This window comes from Chiloscyllium plagiosum, chromosome 4 (assembly GCF_004010195.1).
Source record: "Chiloscyllium plagiosum isolate BGI_BamShark_2017 chromosome 4, ASM401019v2, whole genome shotgun sequence".
NCBI lineage: Eukaryota > Metazoa > Chordata > Chondrichthyes > Orectolobiformes > Hemiscylliidae > Chiloscyllium > Chiloscyllium plagiosum.
Window position 1 is genome coordinate 1,405,680 of NC_057713.1, and position 22,501 is coordinate 1,428,180.

Genomic DNA, 22,501 nt, shown 5'->3' on the forward strand with positions numbered 1-22,501 from the left:
CATTACCAAAAGGATGTGGACGCTTTGGAGAGGGTGCAGAGAAGGTTTACGAGGATGTTGCCTGGTATGGAAGGTGCTAGCTATGAAGAGAGGTTGAGTAGGTTAGGTTTATTTTCACTAGAAAAAAGGAGATTGAGGGGGGACCTGATTGAGGTTTACAAAATCATGAAGGGTACCGACAGGATGGATAGAGACAAGCTTTTTCCCAGGGTGAAGGATTCAATAATAAGAGGTCACCCTTTCAAGGTGAGAGGTGGAAAGTTTAAGGGGGATACACGTGGCAAGTACTTAACACAGAGGGTGCTGGGCGTTTGGAACACATTGCTAGCAGAAGTGGTAGAGGCAGGCACGGTAGATTCATTTAACATGCATCTGGACAGATGCACGAATAGGTGGGGAGCAGAGGGATACAAATGCTTAGGAATTGACTGACAGGTTTAGACAGTACATTTGGTTCGGCTCAAGCTTGAAGGGCCAAAGGGCCTGTTCCTGGGCTGTAAATTTTCTTTGTTCATAGACATTACAGTGTAGTACAAGCCCTTTGGCCCTGGAAGTTACGCCGACCTGTGGAACCAATCTGAAGTCTATCTATCGTACACTATTCTATTCTCGTCCATATGTTTATCCAATGACCATTTAAATGCCCTTAAAGTTGACGAGTCTACTACTGTGGCAGGTAATGCGTTCCACGGTCCTACTACTACTCTGAGTAAAGAAACTGCCTCTGACATCTGTCCTATATCTATCACCCCTCAACTTAAAGCTATGTCCCCTCGTGCTAGCCATCACCATCCGAGGAAAAAGGCTCTCACTGTCCACCCTATCTAACTCTCTGATTATCTTATATGTTTCAATTAAGTCTGGTAAGGTCCTAGGGAGTGTTGCTGAGCAAAGAGACCTTGGAGTGCAGGTTCATAGCTCCTTGAAAGTGGAGTTGCAGTTAGATACGATAGTGAAGAAGGCGTTTGGTATGCTTTCCTTTATTGGTCAGAGTATTGAGTACAAGGGTAAATAGGCAAAGTCTAGACATGTCCAAAGTCTATGTCCAGACATAGAGGGCATAGCTTTAGGGTGGGAGGTTAAAGATATAAAAGAGACCTAAGGGGCAACTTTTTCACACAGAGTGTGGTACGGATATGGAATGAGCTGCCAGAGGAAGTGGAGGAGGCTGGTACAATTGCAGTGTTTAAGAGGCATTTGGATGGGTAAATGAATAGGAAGGGTTTGGAGGGATATGGGCCGGGTGCTGACAGGTGGACTAGATCAGGTTGGGATATCTCGTCGGCATGGATGTGTTGGACTGAAGGGTCTGTTTCCATGCTGTACATCTCTATGACTCTAAGTCAACTCTCACTCTTCTTTTCTCTAACAAAAACAGCCTCAAGTCCCTCAGCCTTTCCTCACCAAACCTTCCCTCCATACCAGGCGACATCCTGGTAAATCTCCTCTGACCCTTTCCAAAGCTTCCACATCCTTCTTATAATGCGGTGACCAGAACTGTACACAATACTCCAAATGTGGCCACACCAGAGTTTTGTACTGCTGCAGCATGATCTCATGGTTCCGAAACTCAATCCCTCTAACAATAAAAGCTAATACACTGTATGCCTTCTGAACAACCCTATCAACCTGGGTGGCAACTTTCAGGGATCTGCGTACCTGGACACAGAGATCGCTCTGTTCATCCACACTACCAAGAATCTTACTATTAGCCCAGTATTCTGCATTCCAGTTACTCCTTCCAAAGTGAATCGCCTCACACTTTTCTGCATTGAAATACATTTGCCACCTCACAGCCTAGCTCCGCAGCTTATCTATGTCCCTCTGTAACCTACAACAGCCTTCAGCACTATCCACAACTCCACCAACCTTACTGTCATCCACAAATGTACTAACCCATCCTTCTATACCCTCATCCAGGTCGTTTATAAAAATGACAAACAACAATGGTCCCAAAACAGATCCTTACGGTATACCACTAGTAACTGAACTCTAGGATGAACATTTCCCATCAACCACCACCCTCTGCCTTCTTTCAGCAAGCCATTGTCTGATCCAAACTGCTAAACCAGCCTCAATCCCATGCCTTCATATTTTGTGCAATAGCCTCCTGTGGTGAATTTTATCAAACACCTTCCTGAAATCCATATACACCACATCAACTGCTTTACCCTCATTTTTCTTAAAATGAAAGGAAAGCTCCCTCCCACAGTGCCCCATCAAACACTCCCAGGACAAAAACAGCACAGGGTCACACAGAAACATAGAAAATACAAGGAGAGATTCATTCAGACCTTTGAGACTGTTCTGCCAATCAATCCAATCATGGCTGATCATCCAACAGTCCCTTGTTCCTGCTTTCTCCCCATACCCTTTCATCCCTTTAGCCCTAAGAACAAATATAATGCCTTTTTCAAAACAAACAATATTTTTACCTCAACCACTTTTAGTGGCAGAGAATTCCACAGGCTCTCCGCTCTCTGGGCCTAGAAATTCCTCATCTCAGTCCTAAATGGCATACCGCGTATCCTCAGACTACACCCCCTGGTTCTGTACTCCATGGTCATTGGTAACATTCTTCCTGTGTTTACCCTGTCTTGTCCTGCTATAACTTTATAAATTTCTATGAGATTTCCTCATCCATTCTTCTAAACTCCAATAAATATATTTGTAACAGATCCAGACACTTTTCATATGTTTGTCTCATTATCTCGAGAATCAGTCTGAGAAACATTTCCTGAACTCCAGCATCTGCAGTCCTCACTCTCTCCTCCTTTACTGCACTCCCTCGATAGCCAGGACTCCCTTCCCCAGAGGAGAGTAAATCTGCACACATCTCGACTGGAGGATAGCAAATGTTTTTTTTTTAAGAAGGGGAGTCGGGACAGCCCTGGTAATTATAGGCCAGTGAGCCTTACTTTGGTTGTGGGCAAGGTGTTTGAAAAGGTTATAAGAGATAGGATGTGTAATCATCTGGAAAGGAATAATTTGATTAGGGATCGTCAAAACGGTTTTGTGAAGAGTAGGTCGTGCCTAACTAACCTTATTGAGTTCTTCAAGAAGGTGACTAAACAGTTGGATGAAGTAAAGCGGTTTATATGGACCTCAGTAAGGCGTTTAATAAGGTTCCACATGGTAGGCTATTGTACAAAATACAGAGTTTCGGGATTGAAGGTGATTTAGCGGTTTGGATCAGAAATTGGCCAGCTGCAAGAAGACAGAGGGTCGTGGTTGATGGAAAATGTTCATCCTGGAGTTCAGTTATCAGTGGTGTGCTGCAAGAATCTGTTTTGGGGCCACTGCTGTTTGTCATTTTTATAAATGATCTGGATGTGGGTGTAGAAGGATGGGTTAGTAAATTTGCAGATGACACTAAGACAGGCAAAGCTGTGGGTAGTGCTGAAGGATGTTGTGGGTTAAAGAGGGTCATAGATAAGATGCAGAGCTGAGCTGAGAAGTGACAAATGGAGTTTAATGCGGTAAAGTGAGAGGTAGTTCACTTCGGAAGAAGTAACAAGAATGCAGAGTACTGGGCTAATGGTAAAATTATTAGCAGTGTAGATAAACAGAGAGCTCTCTGTGTCCATGTGGCATAAATCCCTGAAAGTTGCGACTCATATTGATAGGGTTGTTAAGAAGGCATATGGTGTGTCGACGTTTATTGGTAGGGGGATTGAGTTGCGGAGCCACGAAGTCATGCTTCAGCCGTACAGGGCACTGGTAAGGCCACACCTGGAGTATTGCGTGCAGTTCTGGTCACCGCATCATAGGAAGGATGTGGAAGCTTTGGAAAGGGTTCAGAGGAGACTTACTAGGATGTTGCCTGGTATGGAGGGAAGGTCCTATGAGGAAAGGCTGAGGGAACTGAGGCTGGTGTTCATTGGGGAGAAGAAGGTTGAGAGGTGACTTAATCGAGACGTATGAGATAATCAGAGGGTTGGATAGAGTGGACAGTGAGCACCTTTTTCATAGAACATAGAAGAATACAGCGCAGTACAGGCCCTTCGGCCCTCGATGTTGCGCCGATCCAAGCCCATCTAACCTACACTAGCCCACTATCCTCCATATACCTATGCAATGCCCACTTAAATGCCCATAATGAGGGAGAGTCCACCACTGCTACTGGCAGGGCATTCCATGAACTCACGACTTGCTGAGTAAAGAACCTACCCCTAACATCTGTCCTATACCTACCCCCCCTTAATTTAAAGCTATGCCCCCTTGTAATAGCTGGATGGTGAAGGCTAACACGAGGGGACATGGTTTTAAATTGAGGGGTGATAGGTTTAGGACAGATATCAGGGGTAGTTTATTTACCCAGAAGGTAGTAGGGCATGGAATGGCCTGCCTGCAACAGTAGTACACTCGCCGACATTAGGGGCATTTAAATGGGCACTGGACATATATATATGGATAATAATGATATGGTCTAGGATAGAAGGGCATCAAATTAATTTACAGGTCAGCGCAACATTGAGGGCCGAAGGGTCAATACTGTGCTGTAATGTTCTATATTCAGTACCCCAGGTGTAGTCTCACCAAGGCCCTGTACAATTGCAGGCAGACATCCCTGCACCTGTACTCGAGTCCTCTAATGATGAAGACCAACACCTTCTTGCCCGCCTGCTGTACCTGCACGCGGACTTTGAGTGACTGGTGTAAGAGGACACCCATGGTCTCACTGCTCCTCCCTCTTTCCCAATCTTATACCTTCCTGTTTTTGCTAAAGTGGATAAACTTATATGTATTCCTTGCATCTACCAAGCATTTACCCACTTACTCAGCCTGTCCAAAGCACAGTGAAACACCTCTGCATCTCCTAACAGTTTACCCTCCTATCCAGCTTTGTATCATCTATAAACTTGGAGATAGTATACTAAGTTCACCTGGCGAGGTCATTAAAAGACATAGTGAATAGCTGGGTCACAGCACTGATCTGTGCAGTACCTGAGTAATACAGCAGTTAGTGGTTGGCACTTAGAAAATGACCCGATTTGCCATAAAGTGAAGGGGATTTGTAAGTTACTGTTCACCTGAGTGAAGGTCTCCTGGATGGAATAGTCGACCAGAACCATGACAAGGATAGCTATTGGAACACCAAAGTCTCCTATCACACGCCGAATCTGTAACACATACATATATTAACTTATACAGAATATTTGTAAATGTGTGATAAAAATTACTCTTTCAAAGTGCCCCACATTCCACGGCTCCCATGACTGAGGGTCACAGCACAAACCGATCTCTTAATCAATCCTGAACACAGTGCGTCCAACGCTAGCCCCAGAATGGCCCTGTGTCACTTACAGTCCAGCACATGTCAGATAGTAACATTCTTGCCTACGTGGTAATGCCATTGGTTTACACTTCACTGCATAGACTGTGGTTAGATGGACCACAGTTGTGAGAAAAAGCAGTACTGTTGAGGGGGTCAGCGCTGAGGGAGTGCCGCAGTACTAACGCGAGGGTCAGCGCTGAAGGAGTACCACAGTACTGTTGAGAAGGTCAGCGCTGAGGGAGTGCCGCAGTACTGTCGGGAGAGTCAGCGCTGAGGGAGTGCCACAGTACTAACGCGAGGGTCAGCGCTGAGGGAGTGTCAGAGTACAGTTGAGAGGGTCAGCGCTTGGGGAGTGCCGCAGTACTGTCGGGAGGGTCAGCGCTGAGGGAGTGCCGCAGTACTGTCGGGAGGGTCAGCGCTTGGGGAGTGCCGCAGTACTGTCGGGAGGGTCAGTGCTGAGGGAGTGCCACAGTACTAACGCGAGGGTCAGCGCTGAAGGTCCAAGTGTTCTCTCAGATGGCATAAACGATGGCTCTTTTTGAACAGATAATGGAAATTCTTCCAATGACCTGCCCAATATTAATCCAGAAATAGAAAATCTGTACAAAAGGAGCTCTTCTAGTTTTCTTTCAAATAGTGCAGTCGTATTTTCTGCAACCTTTTGAAAGAGTGGCAAAGGCCTTGGGTTTACTGTTCATCCAAAAGACATTACTGCACTTTCCCTCAGTACCACACTCTAGCGTTACACTGAGACATTTGATTTGACGTATCTAAAGCGGAACATGAAATTATAACCTTCGGAGTCCTGTGGCAAGCTGTTGCAACTGAACCATTTGACAGTAAATACTCTGGGACATACAGATGCTGTGCAAGGCAGTCCCTTTTGTTGTAGGACTGTAACAGAGAATCTGTACTCTGTACATCAGCAAGACATATTGCAAACTGTTCTCTGCTTACAAAAGCACCCACAGCCTCAAACCAAGAGCTACATTATTTGATGTGAAGTATGTGGAAGGAAATACAGTCTATATCCTTCACAATGAAGACATGTGGGAAAACATTCAATCAATGCCCTCCTATACACTTCTCAGAAAAATCCACTTATTTGTAAGTTATACCAATACTAGGTCTTACATTTTAAGTTCTACTGATGACTACAGAGTGAGATGTTGGGTTAGAGAGGGGGCTGTCAGTTTATCCTTTGGTGGGGGTCTGGTGGAAAAGAATCCAAAGATGGGTGTTAGAGAGCAGGCAGGCGGATGGAAGTGAATGAGACAGAGACAGACAAGCAGACAGACAGAAACGTACACACCACAGTGAGAGACAGACAGACAAGCAGACAGAAACGTACACACCACAGTGAGAGACAAGCAGACAGACAGAAACGTACACACCGCAATGAGAGACAGACAGACAAGCAGACAGAAACGTACACACCATAGTGAGAGACAAGCAGACAGACAGAAACGTACACACCGCAGTGAGACAGACAGACGAGCAGACAGAAACGTACACACCACAGTGAGAAACAGACAAGCAGACAAACAGAAAGGGACACACTGACAGAGAGAGAGGAGAGAGAGATTAATTATTAAATTAAGCTTTAATTTTTTAAAAAATCAATTTGTTCATGGATATTATGAACATGGGCCTCTTGGCAAGGAGGTAGGGACATTACTACTATCCCCCAAGAGGCCATAATCTTTAAACTCTCAAGTTGTGAATGTCGCTCACTGAGTGACCAATCAACTCACATTTTGATTGTAACAACCTGATTGACTTTTACTTTTATGCCAATCCCAGGCTTTGGCTGTCACCAGTCGGTGGTGGTGAGCTTCCATCTTGCACTGCTATCAGGAAGTAAACGTTCCTGGGATTATCTCCTATGGCCAGAGAGGAATTGAAAATTTGTGCCAGTTTTGTTTCCTTGCTTGCTTCAGTAAACAGCCTAGAATATGTTTCATTGGGCCTGGAGATTTATGTACTTTTAAGGCTGTCAGACCACGCAGACCCTCCTCTCTGTCTATGCTAATTTCTCTAATTAAATCATGGTACTTCTCCCTGATTTCTAGACCCACATCGTCCGGTACTCATGGTATTAGAGGCCAGTTAGTGACAGAGAAAGCAGCAGAGCACCCTGGAAAGGAGGATGTGAAGCACTGATTTGTAAAACAGAGGAGCTTGCCATCCCTCAGAGGGAGGAGATGAAGGGATATTCCCATTGAAACACTGCAGTTAATTAAAGGAGTGGATACTGGAAAAAAAAACAGCTTTGTGATTTTGAAAAAGACAGGAGCTATTCCCGCTGCAGCCAAGTCCAAGTTGAAGGGCCAGAACCTAAATGCCAGGCTGCATAGGGCTGACAGCAGGGAGCACTCCTTCACAGACAACGGAGTGGAAATCTGCAACTCCTCTCCCCAACCCACCCCCTCAAAAACCACAATAGGGGAGGGCTCAACTGAAAGGTTTAAAACCAAGATTGATGGGTTTTCTGGAGTCATCTAATTTCTGGATGGAGTTAACGTGTTGGTCGGTCACAACTTTGCTGACTGGTGAAAGAGACTCAAGAGCTGGAATAACCTTCTCCAAACCCACAGGCAGCAGGGACGATAAAAACAACTCTGTCAAAGGCAAATAAAAACACAACAGAGGGAAGAATTTCTCTCAGGCCCTCACCAGTGACACTTACTCTCCCGGGCAAGAAACGACTATTTTTAAACTTGCGCAAGAAGAAGGCGATAAAGAAGGTGCCAGCCATCAGGACCAGAGAGAGCAATGCTGTGTTTGGCTCCCCTTTCCGCTTCCCACTCTCTCCTCTTGTACCATTCATTGTGTTTTGAGGGACAATGGAAGGCACAGTCACATTTTCTGTCATATTGGAACAGCCACGAAGAGGATGGTCTTGGAAAATCTATACAAAATATGAGTGAAGGTTTATTAGAGCAAAGGTTAAAAACTCATCTCACATCAATCCTCTATCCTTCCCAAAATAGGGACGGCACAGTGGCTCAGTGGTTAGCACTGCTGCCTCACAGCGCCAGACACCCGGGTTCGATTCCAGCCTCGGGCGACTATCTGTGTGGAGTTTTCACATTCTCCTCTGTCTGCGTGGATTTCCTCCGGGTGCTCCAGTTTCCTCCCACAGTCCAAAGATATTCAGATTCGGTGAATTGGTCATGCTAAATTGCCCATAGTGTTGGGTTCATTAGTCAGGGGTAAGCATGTAGAATGGGTCTGGGTGGGTTACTCTTCGGAGGGTCGGTGTGGACTTGTTGGGGAAAATGGCCTGTTTCCATACTGTAAGGAATCTAATCTAATCTAAATATCCAACCCTGGAGAACCACTGAAATCCATTTGGCAGGGTCAGGCGTCAGGGTGGTCTGCGTGGGTGCGATTCTCAGGGTGAATCCATGGGGTATGTCACATTAAAACCAGATTCTAAGGGACTGGGGTTGAGTCATTTCACTCTCAGGCTACAGAACCCAGGTGTGTTACTCTGCAGAATAACGTAGCAAAGTGTGAGATTCATCAATTTGGTTATAAGAACAGAAAAACAAAACATTTTTAAGAGATATGAACTTCAAAATGTTGATGCTTGAAAAGATTGGGGTGCACTGTCATGAGGAACATACCGTCAGCACTCAAGGTCTGTTAGTTGTGGTGTTGGCATGTGGAATGGGAAAAGATCTGTTATTCTTGAATTGTTTGTGGGTTGAAGCTATTAGAGAATACCACCTTTGTGGCAGGAGGAGATGGGTCACCAATATTTAGGGGGTGGATTAAAGCTCCATTTTCCAGGCATTCTGGAAAAGTATAATGACTGATCTTTTTGTGGGACTGTATGTGTTTAGGAGGAAGTGAAGGGGAATGATTCAGATATGAGGGGGAGGGGGATCACTACAGGTTTCAGTGAAGTTATAGTTCCAGGCCCTGGTTTGGAGGGGAGGTTTTGGGGTGGTGGCCTGGCACATATAACCTAAGCTTCTCAGCATGAATGAAGGGAAATGGGATTCATTTCAGGGGAGCTCAAGGCCTAGTGATATTATTGCTCATCCTTTGGTCTACAGATCCAAGGGATGTTCTGGGGACCTGGGTTCAAATCCTGCCATGGCAGATGATGGAACTTGAAGTCAATGGAAAATCTGATGGTCAGAAAAACCAATCTGGTTCACTAATGTCTTTTAGGGAAGGAATCTGTCATCCTTACCTGGTCTGATCCACGTGACTCCAGATCCACAGCAATGTGGTTGACCCTTAATTGCTCTCTGGGAAATTAGGGATGGGCTGGTGTAGCCAGTGACACGTTCATCCCGTGAATGAATAAAAAGAGAGTGGGTATGGATAAGGGGATTAACCCTGCAGGTTCTGTTCCTCTGTGAGGATGAGGAGAAAAGGTGTTATTCGTCCAATTAGTCTGTCTTACCTTAAAAAGCTTATAAAATGTCTCATAAATAAATATCAGTGAGATGAGAAAGGCGAAGATTTCCTGGGTGAATCTGGATATGAACCGCACAAGGAAAGAGCCTTCAAAGGCCACAATCACCACCACGATGACAATGAGCCAGATCCCAATCCATACACGGCCAGTCAGGTAGTCCATGTTGTTTGAGTTACAGAACTGGAGGAAGAAATTGACCATCAGACCGTCATTGAAGTCACAAAGAAAGAGGTCAGTGAAAAAACATAGTTAAGGATCACAGCACAGAGCCTGACCAGATTCTCCTCTGTTCTTACTGTCTCTTATCCTCTCTCCATCTACTTTGTTTCTTCAGGGAATGTATACATCACCAATTTTCACTGTCTGTCTCTGCTGCCCTTGAGAATATGGTGGTGACCTGCCTTCCTGAACCATTGCAATCCTTAAGGTGTAGGGAAAGGGTCACCATTCTCTCATTAGACCATAGGGCTGCTCTCTCATTACAGACAGAGATGGCTGATGATAGTTCAACCTGAGGGTGATATGCCAGCTTGAGAAGGAAAATCCTTCACAGTAACCTCAATGGTTATGGGAAGTAAAGCCACAGTGTTGGTGTCACACGGCAACACAAACCAGCTATCCAACCCAACTGAGCTAACTGGCTCCCCATGATGCTGTTGGGAGCGAGTTTGAAGATTTTGATCCAGCAACAGTTGAAGCAACAGCGATAAAGCAAGTCCCATTTAACAGTGTTTCACTTGAACTTCAGTAGATTAATGGGCTAAATTAATAGATGTTGATGCAGTTCCATGAAATAATTTTCAACACTTTTCCCTTCCAATGTGGAGTGGCCTCTTCTGCTCTCTGACATGACCAGTCTCCAATCCCCAGCCTTTCACTAGTCACCGCCAGCACCACCTCAGACCTCACCTTAAGGATACTCCTGGATCCTCCCTCACCCTCTAGCTAGATGCCTCTCCCCGACCCTCTGACTTACAGCCACTCCTTTTGCCTGATCCTCCCACTGTGGACTCAGTCTTCTTTGACTCCCCTATGGTTTGTGGTCACTCTCTCTCCCTCTTGCAGCTTTTGTGTGACTTCCTGTACAGCTCTAAATACGCACGGAATGATATTTGCAGGAAAAATTACAGATGCTGGTGCACCAAATTTTTTTTATAAGAACAGGATTGTTATGGCACAGGAGTCTATTCCACCCATCGTGCCTGCACCTGTTTCATTATCTCGGCCAATCCTCTGCCTTTTCCCCATATCCCTGCACCCCATTTCTAGTCAAATGATTATCCAACGCCCTGTTGGATGCCTCCAGCACATTTCCAGACAGTGCATTCCAGACCCTAACTACACATTACATTACCTTTGCTTTATTTGCACATGATTTCCATCGATGCCCTCTTCATAGAATCGTAGAGTTTTACAGTCGAGAAAGAGGCCTTTTGACTCGTCTGTGTACCGGCTGCCCAGCTAGTCCCACTCACCAGCCCCATCTTGTTCGTTTTATTTTCACAGGCGAGAACAGCATCTCTCTGTCCAGCCCACTCATGATTCTGTAAACCCTGAGCAAATCTTCTCTCCAATGAGAACAGTCACAATTTCTTCAATCTATTCTCATCATTAAGGTTTCTCATTCCTGGAATCATTCTTGTAAATCACTTTTGCACTGTCTTCAATTCACATTTTCCCATAAGGTGACATCCAGAGCTGTATACAACACTCCAACGGAGGTACAACAAGTGCCCTGTACAAGTTCATTATCACTCCTTGCTCTTATACACGATAGCTGTCGAGTATAGCTGAGGACACTGTGTGCTTTATTAACAGCTCTCTCCACCTGTTGATTCCAGAAGGCCAGACTGATATTCTGAGGAGATGGATTCAAATCTCAACGTGGTGGATGGCGAAATTTTAGTTCAATAAAATCTTGAATAAATGGCTTGCCTAATAGCGACCATGTAACCATTACCAATTGTGATAAAAACCCATTGATCACTAATGTCTTTTAGAGAAGAAAATCTTTCTTTCTTACCTGGCCTGGACTATGTGTGACTCCAGACACAGCAATGTGACTGACCCTTCACAAGAGCAGGAGAGATATGGGAATACCACCGGCTACATTTTCCCTCCAGGCTAGTGGGCAGCTAGGGATTGGGAATAATTGCTGGCCTAGCCAGTGACATTCACATTCCATGAATTAATTAAAATGTTATGGTTCCAATCTCCCTTTTAACTTACACATTCTTTCTACTTCTGTCAAAAGTCAGAAGTTCCAGTTCACCAGAGATTTCAGTCTCTCATCCAGCTCTGTCCAGCTGAGGGAGTGCTGTAGGTTTGAAAGGATAGCATTTCCAACAATGCTGCTTTGGTCAGTGTGAAACCAGGCTATGGATTCAAGCTCTAGCTGGAGCTAAACTGATTGCTGAGCAAGGTTAGAACAGCTGACTTTGTGCATAACATTTCCCAATTGGATCCAAGCCTGAAACACGCACCTTAAAGAAAGCTTCTTCAAAGACAAGCAATGGTCCAGAAAACCCAACGACCAGCAGTGGTTGCGCTCCCAACAAACCAAAGATCACCATTTGTATAGCCGTGGATATGATCAGCTCGGAAACACCAATCAAACCCATGGTCTTCTCCCCTGAAAAATAAACATCATTTACTTGGAAATCAGTCATCACCCACACCTGGGTAAATATTCCCCAGCACACCCACACACACCTGGGTAAATATTCCAGAGCACACCGACACCCACCCGGGTAAATATTCCCCAGCACACCCACACACACCCGGGTAAATATTCCAGAGCACACCGACACCCACCTGGGTAAATATTCCCCAGCACACCCACACACACCCGGTTAAATATTCCAGAGCACACCCACACCCGGGTAAATATTCCACAGCACACCCACACCCACCCGGGTAAATATTCCCCAGCACACCCACACACTCCCAGGTAAATATTCCAGAGCACGCCCACACCCGGGTAAATATTCCCCAGCACACCCACACCCACCCGGGTAAATATTCCCCAGCACACCCACACCTACCCGGGTAAATATACCACAGCACACCCACCTGGGTAAATATTCCCCAGCACACCCACACCCACCCGGGTAAATATTCCAGAGCATGCCCACACCCACACCCACCCGGGTAAATATTCCAGAGCATGCCCACACCCGGGTAAATATTCCCCAGCACACCCACACCCACCCGGGTAAATATTCCCCAGCACACCCACACCTACCCGGGTAAATATACCACAGTACACCCACCTGGGTAAATATTCCCCAGCACATCCACACCCACCCGGGTAAATATTCCAGAGCACACCCACACCCGGGTAAATATTCCCCAGCACACCCACACGGGTAAATATTCCACAGCACACTCACACACACCTGGGTAAATATTTCCCAGCACACCCACACCCACCCGGGTAAATATTTCCCAGCACACTCACCTGGGTAAATATTTCCCAGCACACTCACACACACCTGGGTAAATATTTCCCAGCACACCCACACCCACCCGGGTAAATATTTCACAGCAGACCTACAGCCACCCAGGTAAATATTCTGCAGCACACCCACAGCCATCCAGGTAAGTATTACAGACCCATTGAAAGCACTAAACTATTGTGCAAACCACACCCAGAGCACTGGATGAGCTTCCCTCCATCCATGCAATTGTTAAGGTCAGGATGGGCTCACAATGTGACACCTCTCTGGTTTTTCACCCAAACTGACCCCTGTGTGTGTGTGTCAGCAAAGACACTGACCACTGGCTGGCTGTCACAACTAACCATCATTGTCTACTCATGCAATTGGAATAGATGATGGTGCTCTGTTTTCCATATAGAGTTGGAATGAATAAACTGCTTTGGGGTCTGTTGCATTCTCTAACAACATACTGTTTAGCTGCTGTGCAACATAACCTCCACAAAATATTGGCTGGTCTGTTCAGCCCTCCTTTATCCTTTCTTATTTGTTTTTCAGAACAACGCTAACAAGTAATGTTTACTCAGAGTCTGGATTAGAGTGGTGCTGGAAAAGGACAGCAGGTCATGCAGCATTCGAGGAGCAGGAATTCCAGCACCACTCTAATCCACACTCTGGTTTCCAGCATCTGCAGTCCTTGTTTTTGCCAAAGTTTACTCAGAGGCCATCGGTTGCTAACAACATAAGACAGTGTGAAAGTTAATGCGCACAGGCCAAATGAAATAAATAAATGAAATACCAAACTTTCAGTATTAACATGTTGCAATTTATAAGATTTGCAGTTTGCAGATTGGTTGGTAAGATTTTTAAAAAATAGATATTTGGCTGAACATGGGCATCAATTGCAAGGCACGCAGATGTTGCTGATCCCTAACTGTCCTTCAGAGGGCGCTGGAGAGCTGCAATCTTGAACCATCGAACTGTTTCTTACATTGCAACGATTACACTTCATTTAATTAGCTGCCAGACCCTTTGAGACAACCTGAGATTGTGAAAGGCACTACAGAAACTCAGGATTTTTTTCCCCCGGGCCTCCATTCACAAACCATTCAGTCCAGACGACAGAAGTAAAGTTTCTTACCGAGTAACCCTCCAAAGGTGATGGCTGGTGAGAGGCAAGCAAAGTAAATGAAGATGATGGCAGCCATACACTGAGGGTTCAGAGCATCCTTGAAGTCGCTGACGTATTTAGGGTACCTCCGGCGTGCGTCTCTGATAACCCCCCCAAAAGGTTTCCCTGACCGCCTGAGGGGGTCTTCCTCTTCCAGCTTCTTTGGTTTCAGCAGAGCTAGAAGGAATAAGGGGCCACATGAGTAAAACTAGAGTGTGGAAAACTCAGCTCAGAGCAGGACCTGATGATGGCTCCCCATTCAAATCTCTGTACCCACTCAGCAGGCTGTGGTTTAACAGCGCACACCCGGATTCCCTAGCTGCCTACCTCGCTCCTCCTGACTCTTGATCTCCTTGAACAGCACCTTGTCCTCTTTCGCCTGCCTTTTCTTCAACATCTTGCGCTGGAACTGAGCAACAGACAGCAGCAACTCCTCCCCAGGGACATCGGAGGGAGGAATAACAATACTGCTGTCCAGGAACTCATTGATCGCACTCAACAAGTCATTTCGATCATCTGCCTGGTAAGCAGCCCGATGGAAATTCTGTAAGACAAAAGGAGAGTACAGCTCACTGAAAGGAGGACTGTGGAAGAGAACAGTGAGGCATAAAAACAAGAACAGAAACAGGAATAGGCCATTCGGCCCCTCAAGCCTGCTCCACCTTTCAATAAGACCATGACTGACCTGAATGTAACTTCAAACCCATATTCCCACTTCCCTTTGATAATCTTACATACACCCCATTGCTTAACAAGAATCTAGCCAGCTCTGCCTTAACTACATTCAAGGACTTTGCTTCCACTATTGTTTCAAGACAACAGTTCTCACGACTCTCAGAAAACGTTTTGCCTGATCTCGGTTTTAAAAAGCCAACCCCTTAAACAGTGAGTGGAACAGAAGAGGGGGAGAATGAGAGTGAGAGGGGGTAAATGCTAGATTATGGCACTGTCAACAACCTTTTCAAAGGTTTTACTGATGACTGAGAGTAAACTGATTGTGTGGTAATTGGCTGAGTTGGATTTTCTTGCTTTTTGTGGGCAGGACATGTCTGAACAATTTTCCACATTGTTGGGTAAATACCAGTTTGTTGCTGTACTGCATTATCTGGGTCTCTGGAGTACTTAACAGTCGTACAACGTGGAATCACACTTTTAGGTCAAACTTGTCCATGCCAACCAGATATCCTAAATTAATCCAATTCCATTTGCCAGCATTTGGCCCACATCTCTCTAAACCTTTTCTAGTCATGTACCCATCCAGATGCCTTTTAAATGGTGTAATTGTACCAGCTTCCACCACTTCCTCTGGCAGGGCAGTTCACTCCATACACACACCACCCTCCACATGAAAAGGTTGCCCGAGGTCCCTTCTAAATTGTTTTCCTCTCACCTTAAACCTAAGCCCTCTAGTTCTGGGCATTTACCCTATTCATGCCCTTCATGATTTCATAAACCTCTATAAGGTCCCCTCTCAGCCTCCAATGCCCCAGGGAAAATAGCCTAGTCTATTCAACCTTCCGATATAGCTCAAACCCTCCAACCCTGGCAACATCCTTGAAAGGATTCAGAAAAGATTTGTAAGTTTAACAACATCTTTCCAATAACAGCGAGATCAGAATCAAATGCAGTATCCCGAAACTGGCCTAACTAATGTCCTGTGGAGCTGCAACTATACTCAATGCTCTGACCAATAAAGGCAAGTGTACCAAACGCCTTCTTCACTATCCTGTCTACCTATGACTCAGCTTTCATGGACCTATGAAGCTGCACTCCAAGGTGTTTCTGTTCAGCAACACTCCCAGGACCCTACCATTAAGTGATGAGAACACTACGCTATCACTTCCATTTTCATGTTAATAAGAAATCATGTACAATAATGTGAAGTTGAACTCCTGTATCCCAGTAACATTCCCACTGTGCTAGTATTCCTCATGACAGATTTATGATGCATTTCCAGCTGTGAGCCATTTTCTTTTGATCTGGTACATGTTTAGGATTGGTAGTACTTACTGGTCCTTTCAGATTTCGAAGGGCTAGTAAATCCTGACCTTATTTCTCTCCAAGAAGCGGAGGCAATTAAGCCAAGTGTTTTTTGGTCCCTGCACTAAGAATTCAGGGATTGCAAGTTAGCTGTGCTTACGCAAGGAGAATATCTCCTGTCCATGCAAACTCTGAAGTCATGGCTGAGTACTTTATAACGATGGGGCAATTTGGATAAACTAGGGTTACTGTCCTTGGAGCAAAGGGAAATCGAGGGCTGTGCTGGTGAGAAAGAAACTTACTCAGTGGGTGGCAATGATACAGAATGAGCTGTCGACAAGGAAGCCAGAGACAATGAATGATTTCAAAAGACAACTGGGTGGGAAACAAACTTGCAAGAATATGGGATTATAGCACAGGAATGGGACTAACTGACTAACTGTAGAGTGGGCCAAATGGCCTCCTTCTATGCCATTAAGACTCTGCGTTACATTTGCACATGCAGCATGAGGTCTCAGAGTCTGTAATTATTTAATATGAGAGATACCTTTAAGAGCAGCTCTGATTTCAGTCACTGAATGATGCTTTTCTCTTGCAAGCCATGTATTGCCAAAATTACAGACTTTATCTATGAGCAAACATTTTATTTAAGGCAAAGGCTGGCAAATTATTAAATGCAGCAATACTACTTTTCAAAAAGCTATTCCAGCAGTGATTACAAGATGCCTGGAGTGACAAGTAGGCATTTTCCCCCCAGTAAATAGTTTGAAGATGTAAAGAAGGACTTAAAATACGTAAAAAGTAAAACCTGTAACATCATGTGGGACTTGAAACAATAACCCTGTGAATTTGAGTCCTATTATCAAACAAATGAGTGCGGTGGAATATGTAGAAACCCCTATATTTGGTTAACTTTCTCAATAATAAGACAGTAGATTCACAATGGCATGGTGATGTGAAAGCCAAGGGTCAAAATCCTCCCATCATTTTAATGTCAGTAAACGAGTCTCCTTAAACAGCAACTGCTGGAACTGTGTAGAAAGGTGTCATATATGCCAGTGGCAGGTTATTATTCTTAATGTTGTTGTACCAGTGCCATAATGTTGAGGATTCAAATTCCAGCAGGTCACATTATATTCAATGTCTAAAAAGAACACCATCAAAGTGGGAGGATTCTGGTCAAAACTGAATTAGACCATGTCTTTGAGGGAAGGGGACCATCACGATGTGCACCTACTCCACTCAGTATGACTGCTCTCTCACCCAGGTTTCCCAGTATCATACCAAGCCAAATTGATAAAGAGTTCTTCTATACTCGGAATGATCATCGTATAAATTTATCAGACAGGATGTACATGTACTTGCAAAGGCAAGGACTGATTAGGGATAGTCAACATGGCTTTGTGCGTGGGAAATCATGTCACACAAACTTGATTGAGTTTTTTGAGGAAGTAACAAAGAGGATTAATGTGGGCAGAGTGGCAGACGTGATCGATATGGGCTTCAGTAAGGTGTTCAACAAGGTTCTCCATGGGAGACGGGTTAGCAAGGTTGGATCTGATGGAATACAAGGAGAACTAGCCAATTGGATACAGAACTGGCTCAAAGGTAGAAGACAGACGGTAGTGGTGGAGGGTTGTTTTTCAGACTGGAGGCCTGTGACCAGTGGAGTGCCACAAGGATCGGTGCTGGGTCCACTACTTTTCGTCATATTTATAAATGATTTGGATGTGAACATAAGAGATATAGTTAGTAAGTTTGCAGATGACACCAAAATTGGAGGTGTAGTGGACAGCGAAGAAGGGTACCTCAGATTACAACGGGATCTTGATCAGATGGGCCAATGGGCTGAGAAGTGGCAGATGGAGTTTAATTCAGATAAATGCGAGGTGCTGCCTTTTGGGAAAGCAAATCTTAGCAGGACTTATACACTTAATGGTAAGGTCCTAGGGAGTGTTGTTGAACAAAGAGACCTTTGAGTGCAGGTTCACAGCTCCTTGAAAGTGGAGTCGCAGAGAGATAGGGTAGTGAAGAGGGGTTTGGTATGCTTTCTTTTATTGGTCAGAGTATTGAGTACCGACTTGGGAGGTCATGTTGTGGCTGTACAGGACATTGGTTCGGCCACTGTTGGAATACTGCGTGCAGTTCTGGTCTCCTTCCTATTGGAAAGATGTTGTGAAACTTGAAAGGGTTCAGAAAAGATTTACAAGGATGTTGCCAGGGTTGAAGGATTTGAGCTATAGGGAGAGGCTGAACAGGCTGATGCTGTTTTCCCTGGAGCGTCGGAGGCTGAGGGGTGACCTTATAGAACTTTCCAAAATTATGGATAGGATAAACAGACAAAGTCTTTTCCCTGGGTTGGGGGAGTCCAGAACTAGAGGGCATAGGTTTAGGGTGAGAGGTGAAAGATATAAAAGGGACCTAAGGGGCAATATTTTCATGCAGTGGGTAATGCATGTATGGAATGAGGCTGGTACAATTGCAACATTTAAAAGGCACCTGGAAGAGTATATGAATAGGAAGGGTTTGGAGGGATATGGGCCAGCAGGTGGGACTAGATTGGGTTGGGATATTTGGTTAGCATGGACGGGTTGGACCGAAGGGTCTGCTTCCATGCTGTACATCTCTATGACTCTAAGCATATAGGACAGAAATAGGCCACTCAGCCAAACTGCTCCATGCAGTGTCAAAGCAGGTGAGTGCCCTCAGGCCTCAATCAGGTACATTTTCCAGGACGGATTCACACTATTACCTTGTCTGACATCAGAGTGGAGATAGAGCGTCCAATCTCATGGTAGTCCATGTTACTTGTGCTTGGTCCCAACAGGATGAAGAGGAACCGGACAGGGACAGGAACCTCCAGCACTGACTCCAGCTCTACTGCCGTCTTTAAGCGGACGTATGCCATGGTCGGATGGTTCAGGAACTCAACACAGCCTGAAGGGAAACAAAAGGTAACAATCTCACCATCACAATGTGCCTCAAAAGATGGAGAATAAAAATGCACATTGGGAAACTTGTTCAATACAAAGTAATTGTCTCTGAATTGTCACATCAAAATGTCTCAAAGTATACAAAACATTAATTAGATTCAGAGCACACCCTACTCTGCAGAGTTCCTATTGAACACTCCCAGGACAGTTATTTCATGGGGGTAGATACAGAATAAACCTCATTGTACACTGTTCCCAGCAAATTCTCCTTGGACAGCTACAGCACTGGGTTAAACACAGTGTAAAGCTTCCTCTACACTGTCCCCAAACACACCCAGATCAAGTACAACACAGGTTAGTTACATGGTTAAGCTTCCTCGACACTGCCCCATTAAATACTTCCAAAACAGGTACAGCATGGGGTTAGATACAGAGTAAAGATGATAGTCTCGGTACAAACCAAACATATTCTCAGGAGGAAGAAAGGTGGGAGATTCAAAGCTAGTGCACCCTGGATGATAAAGAAAATAAAGATTAACATTAAACAGAAAAAGGTTTCTGAGGAACATCAGAAATTCAGTAGAACACCAGGAACATGATAAAAGGTGCTATACGAGTAAAGAAAAGCATAAAAGATTAGCAAGTAATCTAAAAACAACCCATCGGCCTTTGAAATAACTCCAGAGGCCGGTTTCCTGTCACTGAGTTACCCTTTATTTCCATGTGGAGAGTCCTTGTTACTGATCCAACTCCCTCAGAGCCAGCTCTCAGAGGGAGCAGGGTGTCTGACACTCTTGTTTATATCTGTCAGCCAGGGCTCCCTGATTGGACCAGGTTAATAGCCCCATTCAGCGAACTCATATTCTATAAGGTCCACCTGGCTGACCTTGATACAATCTCTGCATCCCTTCCCCTCTGAGTGCAGGGATGTAGGCTTGTTCTTTCTTTTGAAGCCTCTCCTGGGGCGTTTTTGCACTGGGTCTAGTTCCATGACTCAGTCTTAGACACAAGCGGTGTGTACCGGACCTTAGCCAGCCGCTTGCAACCAGAGAATCTCAGAAGAAATTCATTCTCTTCCACACGCAGTAAAGGCATTGAGGCATTCCTGGCTGTTCCGAGGGGCTGGGTTTGTTTCACTCCAGCCTCTTTTGCAAGTTTGCAGCTTTCATATGCTCCACGTTTGTTCAGGATCACCTCACCTACCCAAATTTTATACGTCACTGGATCTGACCTACCATTGACCATGACTTTACCCATGCAGGGCCATTTCTGTGGTTTTGGCACCAAACTTTGTCCCCTGAAGTAAGCTGCCTCTCATACTTAGCAGAGTCTGGTATCTGACATAGGTGTTCCTGATGCTGTTTCACCCGCACCCCCAAGTTCAGGAAGATCAGATTTAACCTGGTACAGAATCTTCTCCCTATTAGAAACTCCGCCGGAGCTATCCCTGTAGGTGCACGTGGGTCCAATAACCAAATATGAACTGGGACAGTTTGGTATCGAGTGAAGCTGTGGGCTGCTTCTTTAAGGAGGAGAAAGTGAGGACTGCAGATGCTGGAGATCAGAGCTGAAAAATGTGTGCTGGAAAGCATTCCTGAATGAGCATTCCTGAAGTAGGGCTTATGCCAGAAACGTCGATTCTCCTGCTCCTTTGATGCTGCCTGACCTGCTGCGCTTTTCCAGCAACACATTTTTCGGCTGCTTCTTTAAGCCTGCCTTCAAAGTTTGGCCCGCTCTTTCTGCTAAACTATCAGACAATCGGTGGTATGGAGTTGTTTGTATATGCTGACTGCCATTCAACTTGAGGAAATATGGGCAGCACGGTGGTTCAGTGGTTAGCACTGCTGCCTCACAGCACCAGGGACCTGGGTTCAATTCCCACCTCGGGCAACTATCTGTGTGGAGTTTGCACATTCTCCCTGTGTCTGCATGGGTTTCCTCCGGGTGCTCTGGTTTCTAAAGACGTGCAAGTTAGGTGAATTGGCCATGCTAAATTGCCCGTAGTATTAGGTGCATTAGTCAGGGGTAAATGTAGGGGAATGGGTCTGGGTAGGTTACTCTTCGGAGGATTGGTGTGGACTTGTTGGGCCGAAGGGCCTGTTTCCATACTGTAGGGAATCTAATCTAATCTAAAAAAAATCCTTGATTATCCGAACATCAATTATGCGAATTCTGGATTATCCGAATGAGATCTCAAGGTCCCGTAAAAACGCTATCCGTTATCTGAACAATCCGTTATGCAAACGAAGTACTCCCTGCCCATCTCGTTCGGATAGTCGAGATTGTTCTGTACTTGAATTCCCTGCTGGTAAATGATGGCCTAGTCTGTGACCAACACTTCCAGGAGCCCATATATTGCAAAAGATGCTCACAATTCTTGGACCAAGGCTGAAATGAGGTCAGGAACTGGCAGAACACGAACTGGGCATCAGTCAGCAGGTTGTTCCTTGGCAAGCGCTGCTCTGTGCACATCACCTTACAAATGATCGAGAGTAGACTGATGGGGTGGTAATAGACCAGACTGGTATTACATTGCATGTTCAAGACATACCTGGGCAATTTTCCACATTGTCAGAAGGATGCCAGAGTACTAGCTATACTCAAGCTGTTTTTAAAAAAAAATTCATGGTAAGAGGGTGTTGCTGGCTAGACCAGCATTTATTGCCCAGCCATAAGTAAGTTCGGTGTGGGCCTACAGACATAGGTAGGCCAGATCAGGTAAACCTGACAGTTTCCTTCCCTAAAGGACATTAGTGAACCAGATGGGTTTGTCCAACAATTGACAATGGATTAATGGTCTCATTTCATTAGACTCTTGGTTCCAGACTTTTGTTGAATTTAAGTTCCACTATCTGCCACGGTAGGATTCAAATCCAGGTCCCCAAAACTTTAACTAGGTCTTTGGGATTAACAGGAAACGGACCCCACCACCAAGGATATATTTCCCTCCCCTCCCCTATCAGCATTCCGTAAAGACCACTCCCTCTGTGACTCCCTCGTCAGATCCACACCCCCCACCAACCCAACCTCCACTCCCGCCACCTTCCCCTGCAACCGCAGGAGGTGCAAGACTTGCGCCCACACCTCCCCCCTCACCTCCCTCCAAGGCCCCAAAGGAAACTTCCATACCCGCCACAGATTCACCTGCACCTCCACACAATCATCTATTGCATCCTCTGCACCCGATATGGCCTCCTCTATATTGGGGAGACAGGCCAGCTACTTGCGGAGCGTTTCAGAGAACACCTATGGGACACCCGGACC

General features: G+C 45.3%; 1 protein-coding gene across 5 annotated transcripts in view; it reads right to left on the bottom strand.

Annotated features, from left to right (window-relative positions):
• LOC122548789 (anion exchange protein 2-like) overlaps positions 1-22,501 on the bottom strand; it is a 232,087-nt gene that overhangs the window by 17,153 nt on the left and 192,433 nt on the right. For 3 of the 5 annotated variants that reach the window (XM_043687558.1, XM_043687560.1, XM_043687559.1), the window contains exons 12-19: positions 19,698-19,748; positions 19,057-19,241; positions 14,652-14,868; positions 14,295-14,501; positions 12,200-12,348; positions 9,702-9,896; positions 7,968-8,189; positions 5,034-5,123 (exon numbers count right to left, since the gene is read on the bottom strand). In XM_043687558.1, the coding sequence (XP_043543493.1) occupies positions 5,034-5,123; positions 7,968-8,189; positions 9,702-9,896; positions 12,200-12,348; positions 14,295-14,501; positions 14,652-14,868; positions 19,057-19,241; positions 19,698-19,748 (1,316 nt within the window). Of the gene's footprint in view, positions 1-5,033; positions 5,124-7,954; positions 8,190-9,701; positions 9,897-12,199; positions 12,349-14,294; positions 14,502-14,651; positions 14,869-19,056; positions 19,242-19,697; positions 19,749-22,501 lie in introns of all 5 variants that reach the window. The other 2 variants (XM_043687562.1, XM_043687561.1) reach the window with 2 other exon arrangements.